This window comes from Podarcis vaucheri (assembly GCF_965113315.1).
Source record: "Podarcis vaucheri genome assembly, chromosome: 8".
NCBI classification, from domain to species: Eukaryota; Metazoa; Chordata; class Lepidosauria; order Squamata; family Lacertidae; genus Podarcis; species Podarcis vaucheri.
In genome coordinates, this window is record NC_138766.1 from 56,135,114 (window position 1) to 56,141,773 (window position 6,660).

Sequence of the window (6,660 nt, forward strand, 5' to 3'; positions counted from 1 at the left end):
GATTGCAACAAGAACGGAAGGTTGAACATTTTTTAAAAAAACATTCCACACAGAAAGTTACCAGATATAAACTCCTCTTGCAAATTAAAGGATATGGAACAGTTAAATACGAATGAAAGTCAACACATCAGTGGCTGATAAAATAAAGGATCAACATAGGAACTGTATTAATTGGGTTAAATTGGATTGAAGCAGCAAAAAGGAATCAACATCTCCTAAAAAATCTCCTAAAATCAGAACATGGGAACTCAACCAAAATGTTTAATTTGAAATCTGACAATTGGCTTTTTAAATTGGATTATGATTTGGTATTGTATTAGTGTGGTCTATATTGGATTGTTATTAATGAAAAATTATTTAAAATTATTATATTTAAAAATGCAATGTATTGTTGTGGACTGCTGCAGGCTATGGTGAATGATGGGGATTGCTCGCCCTGAGTGACCCAATTACTGCAAATAGGCAGGAAGGGAGCTTGGGCACCTTCTCTAAAAAAAGCCCATAAGGAAAATTTTGGTTCCGAAGGGTCCAGTGGTGTCGGAGAACGCTCCCTAGGAGTCTCCAAAGCTCCGAAGGGAGCCACGGAAGCTCCAAAATTGAATACAGAGACACTGTGCAATCAAAACCTCTCAGTAAAACGCCTCAAGTGCCACTATTAAAGCAGCAAATTCTCTATAAAGTAAAAAGAAATCAGACCAATTTGGACAATTTTATATATATTTGGAAAACATATATATATATAGGATCCACACCAGGAAGGTAAAGAGAAGCCCCCCCCCCCCCAGCATAGCATAAAATCTGGAGGGACTAGGAGAATAATAAGTGACATACCCCTTCCACCCCATTGTAAATTGATAATAATGCTACCTGTGGACTTTTGATCAGCTTTAACCCAGTGATTTCTGTGATCTCTTTAAACATACTTTGCCCAAAAAAATTGCACATATTTACACCCCCACCCCATTTGAACATAATTCCGCTTCCTGGCATCCCCTCCAACATAACACCGAATATTACTTGTTTATTTGATTTAATCTGACTGGTGTTAAATACTATCTCCAAAAAAATTATAATAATTTTATTTTATTCTTATGGACAGCCTTTTCAACATAGACTGAAATTAGTGGAGCTCCAACCGGGGCTTTTGTTGAACCAATAAATCTTAAATAATTAACAGCCGGAGACATCTCGTGGGGCGGGGAGGAGACCCAGGCCTTGCATTCTTGATCCCCCTTTTCTACTTATGTTTTATAAATTTCACTGATTTTCCCTTTTATAACTGTATTTTCTTCTTTATCGCCTTTTTTTATAGAGCAGTCTCTATCCTCCTACATTATCTGTTCATAGACCAGAAATGCTGCAACACATGGCTCTTGACCATAAAACCTCTAGGTCCTGGTCTCCATGGCAACCATGAGACCATCTCAGTAAATTAAAGGCCCAACACATAAGACAGAACATACCCTAGTTCAGGTCTCTCCAAGGTAGTTGGAAGGCAGAAATCCATTCGTAGGGAAGTTTGTGCTGAGCCCATTGTCTGAGATGGATAATTCGATAGTGAAATTCGAAGTGATGATGCAGTGCCCTTCTATAAGGCTGGGGGATCCATTAAGGTGGTCTGTTCCCAGAGACTTATGGTATCTGGTGGATTCCTGAATACTCAGGAATTTTCAAGTTGGCATGCTCACCACTTCTGTCAAAGCCTTGCTATAGAATTGTGAAATAAGGTAGGCACTTGACAGGTTGGCTCTCAAGTGTCATCCTCAACACTCTCAAGTGCCTTCCTCAACACTAAAGCAAACAGAGCTCCCTCATATTCTCAGGAGTGTCAGACGATGAAGCAGAACACTCTGTCAAAGCCTGGAAACTCTGGAAAGCCTGTGGTTTTTATCTGCCTTTTAGAAGACAGGAGTGCCTGTCTTCCTGTGGTCCATGGGGTCACAAAGAGTCGGACACGACTAAACAACAAAGTGGTTTTAATGAGTTTTAATCAGCTTTAACTCTTCTTCAAGTGATTCATGAAGTGGCTAGTGAAGATAAGATACATGCGCTTTTATGTTTTCTGGTTCCGTTTGGCTTTTACAAGCCATGGATATTTGTTCTTAATGAGTCTATGACTGAATCGCAGACAGAGTGTTGCGAGTACAATTCCTACCATTATTCCTTAGTCAAGAACTGGTTTTCTGTGACCCAATATGTTATTCTACATTATAAATGTTCTTGTAGGTGTGACTCCACACTTATGTATGATTATAAATGGCCACGACTTCCAAGAAGCAGCCTCCCCAAGACTTCCCTCTTTTTCACAATGCTTGGTTTGTTCATACAGATGGCACACCCATCACAGTCTCTTTAAACCTCCACATAAAGGGACATGCCTCCATAGTGGTGGAAATTAGCCAACGAAAAAGTAGAGCACCAGACAAGACTTTTGCTGCTCTCAGAGAGAGGTGACCAACGTGAAGGCAATTTAGGCTTACCAGGAATGTAAGTAAAAGGTTTTGTTCATAGAAACATAAAATGTAAAGTTGGAAGGGGCCCAACGGGTTGTCTAGTCAACCCCCTGCAATCTCAACAAATGATTCTTGCTTAGTTTTGCAAATGTGCTAGTAGTTGTGTTATTTGTCAGTTCCTGTGCATGGGTCAGCAGAGAGAGAGAGAAATGCTGTCTTGTCTATGTGCGTGTGTAAAAACCAGTTGTATGAAAATCTTAGCCTGTTTCCACATTGTCAACTTAAAACACAACTAGGATTTTCGCTACTTGTGGAGATGAAATTAAGCACTTACAGCTTTTCAGATGATATAACACTGAGAAGCAGAAATTAAATTCCTCCCTATAACACAGCTATTATTGGAATCAAAACAGCTGTGGTATAAAGCCTGCATACCCTTATCAATTTTGTCTCTTTTCCCATACTTTTTTGTTGAAAGATGTAGTGGAGATAGAGTAAAATAAAAAATATGCAATTTAACTATGTGAAGGTCTGTTTTCAGATGACTTAGTAATTTGTAGACAAAAATGCAATGGCTGTGTATTGTGGCATGGTCCCCAATAACCCAACCGGAAAGATGTTCTAGAGGCAGTGATAACAGGGTTTGGCCATCGGCATCTGTTCTTCTCTGGCAGCCGCGCTGCTATTCCACTTCACATCCCCAGAAAGAGGCACTTTGCAGTGAATTCCAAAATGCTGCCACGCATCAGCTCACTATTTTCCCCACCCTCCCTCTTGTTCGGTGTTGTGTTCGCTCCATATAATTTGAGTCAAGTGGATAGCCTCAGTACAAAAAACAACTGTGTAGCAGATATCACTTTTACTTTGGGGGCACAAAGACACACACTGTCTCTACTACAAGAAGTCTTCACTCTCTGAGCCCAGAGAGCATTTCGACGTATAAAGTTTTTGCTGAGGAAAAGTGCATACAGAAAGTGCAAAGTCCACTTGCTCAAAAAAGTCCTGCAATGTGTCTAACTTCCTTCAGATAAGCTCTTCACAAATCCAACACATCTTCCCCAGATCATTCCAACAGTATCCATGTCTCCAATGCCCCACAAAGTGAATGCTGAAACATGAGTTCTTTATCTATCCTGGGATATGTGTTAGTTTGCCCAGCAACACAAAGAAGACAGTCACAAGATGCATGCAGCTGCACTTTTAGGAGGCGGGGAACCATTTCTGCTGACTCAAAGAGAAGTGACCCTTTCTCACTTTCCTTAATACTTCAGCAGTGGACTGAAACCAGCATGCTTTACAAGAAATAAATGGAGTCATACACTTGTCATTTTGTATCTACTTGGCAAGTTACAGTGGGGAAAACTGGGAAAATATTAAATAGCAGGAGAATTCATGTAATCATGAACGCTTCTGGAATGGCAGTTCAAACTAATATACTGCATTTTCTGTTTTCCAGGTAAACAGTCGTTGAAAATACCATCAAAACCAAAGAAGGTTTAACTGGATTGGTTTCCTTCCTTGGCATACACCTGGGGCTTCATATCAGGAAACCATGAACTGCTTTACTCAAATGCTGGGAAACTGGATTAGTTTTCCTTACTTGGAAGAATACCTGAGCTCAGTGGCTCACTCTTGGTGGTTGCGTATGCTTCTGATTTTGCCTTGTTCAATCATTATAATGACATATTTGTTTATCTGTGCAATCTCATTTTTGCTATATGTCTACAAGAAGAGGAATAACCAGCAAGAAACTGATTTTGATACCAAATGTTGGAAAAAGCCAAAGCAAATTACGACTCAAGTTTTAGATATATTTGGAAAGATATGGCATGGTGAGTAAATGTTTCTTTCATACCAATAATTCAGCTACTATACTTTCATAGGACTGAACATCAGAATTTCAGACTTGAGGCCCTGGAACAATAGTTACCACTACTCGCTTTAACTGTGTGGTGGGTACACAGCGAATTTAATGAGTATATCATGGTGTAGTGAGACTTTGAGGGTGCTATTTTCTTGAGCTTGGTAAATCACTAGGTAACCCTGAAGCATAAACTCTGGACACAAACCATGGAATTTGTCAGCACAGGATGTGGTGATGGCTGCTAAATTGGATGGAAACAGGATGATGGAATACAGAGAGCTTTGGCTTCATGAACAGGATCCATCTTATGTTCTCATTGCATCCCAGAGTGTAATGTTGCTTTAGATGCTGAAGCATAAATCAGAAACACATTACTAAAACCAAGCTTGGGTCATAAGGATGAAACCCTGTGGCTACTTAGGACATGGTCAAGGGTGCATCTGTCTGGGAAACTTTTCTCTCACATTGTATAAAGTGATTCAGAGAATGGCCTGAAGATGCCTGAAATTAGAGCTCTTAGGTATGGGGAAAGAATGTGCAACACTCTGCACGGAAGGGTAATACTGTTCTTCAAATAAAAAAGGCTCAGGAAAATATAGTATTCTAACCCATATGAAAGTCAGGGGCATCTTAACCATTGGCGCTAGGGGTGCACGGCACCCGGGCGCCGGGCTCACAGGGGTGCCAGGCTGAGAGTCCAGGGCTGAGCGTTGGAGTCCAGGGAAGAGCCGCCGGCAGCCGAGCGGAGCAGAGCCCGTCGGAGTTTGTCTTCTGCAGGCGGCTCTTCCCCGGACTCCAACGCTCGCTCCCAAACTCGCACCAACCTGCCCACAGCAGAAGACCCTGTCAGCTCTTGCCCCAGCTGCATGGCAGCTAACTGTTTCAGTGCTATGCCCGGAGCACCATGTAACGTTGTGGGTGTGGCACGATGCATCCTGTTGCATGTGCCGAGCTATGGGTTCCTTTGCTGGCTTTTCCGCTGTCGTCGCACTCTCCCAGCACCGCCCAACGTGATGTGCCAGCGCAGAACAACGAGGAATGCTAGCGGCAGGAGAAGAAGATCTCTGGACGGGATCCGCCGCACACCAACAGCACCAACGGCAGCAACAAGTCCCGACAAATAAGAGCGCATGGATCCCAGCCGAAACAGTTAGCCGCCATGCAGTGAGGTGTGTGGAGGCAGTGGATGGACATCACGGAAACTGTGTCACCGAACATTTTGTTCCCCCTAGCATGGAACCCACACCCACCTTCGTACGCCCCTGTGTGTTGGGCGCTGGAACCCCCGTTAGTTGGCTCTGTGAGTCACTGCATCTGCAACCATTCTAAAGTCAGCAACTTTGGGGTCCCCCGTTAAGAAACGCTCGACAACTCTGGGCAACCTAGTGGTGCCTGGTGGATCTTTGCACCCCGACACCGCATATGCTTAAGATGGCCCTGATGAAAGTTTAAAGGAGATTGAAACAGCAAGTCACAGTTTTAGCTCACTCAAAGACTAGGCAATTTTTTCCCCCACCTACGCCCAAAATTAAGCAAGGAACGAAGATTCCAACAGACGAGAAATATCATTTATTATGTGAGCACAACATAGAAAGTTCTGGCCCATGTGGATGACAACCTAGTATCCAGAATGTTGCAACATATAGGAGAGCTTTTTAACGGATCTTAAATTTCAGTTTTCTGAACCACAGTGTTTTCATCCAATAAAAGATTGCAATATTCCATTTATTTTTCAACAAAATAACATTTATTTATTGCATTTTATATTATTTCCAGGTTATGAAGTTTTTGGCATGGAACATCTCCCTAAAGGACCAGTGCTTATTATCTATTATCACCCAGTTTATACTACTGACTATTTCTTCCTTGTCGCTAGACTTTTCAAGGAGACAGGGAGAGAATGCTTTTCAGTATGTGATCATGCCATATATCGGTTTCCAGGTAAGTTATTAAATTTAAATCATGCTTTTTTTATTAAAATATGTGAAATATGATATAAAAATAAAGCTATAAGATATAAAACAATGCTATAAAATATAAAACAGCGTATCAGGCAAGTAGGTGAAAAACAACACATGAAATATCAGCAAGTGTCCTCACAAAAAAGGAAGTTGGAAACTGCAGGCTCTCTTTTGGCCATTTACAACATCAACCTCTTATCCCAATAATATTTCAGGCATCGTATTTGAATCAGGCTATGTTTCCAATACAGCATGTCAACCTGGGTCTTTTGGCCCTTGATCACAGATTGCAGGAAAACCTGACCTGACTCAAAACAGCTATGAGAGTGCTTCTTCTTCTTCTTCTTTTACTCTAGTGATTGCAAGACAATTCCTTTGCTTC

At 41.6% G+C, this 6,660-nt stretch overlaps 1 protein-coding gene across 1 annotated transcript in view; it reads left to right on the forward strand.

Moving 5' to 3' along the window:
* Positions 1 to 2,343: 2,343 nt before the first annotated feature.
* LOC309539756 (DGAT1/2-independent enzyme synthesizing storage lipids-like) overlaps positions 2,344 to 6,660 on the forward strand; it is an 8,753-nt gene continuing 4,436 nt past the window's right edge. The window contains exons 1-3 of the mRNA XM_082236105.1: positions 2,344 to 2,487; positions 3,910 to 4,285; positions 6,094 to 6,300. Coding sequence (XP_082092231.1) covers positions 4,006 to 4,285; positions 6,094 to 6,300 — 487 coding nt within the window. The 5' untranslated portion in view covers positions 2,344 to 2,487; positions 3,910 to 4,005. The remainder of the gene's footprint in view (positions 2,488 to 3,909; positions 4,286 to 6,093; positions 6,301 to 6,660) is intronic.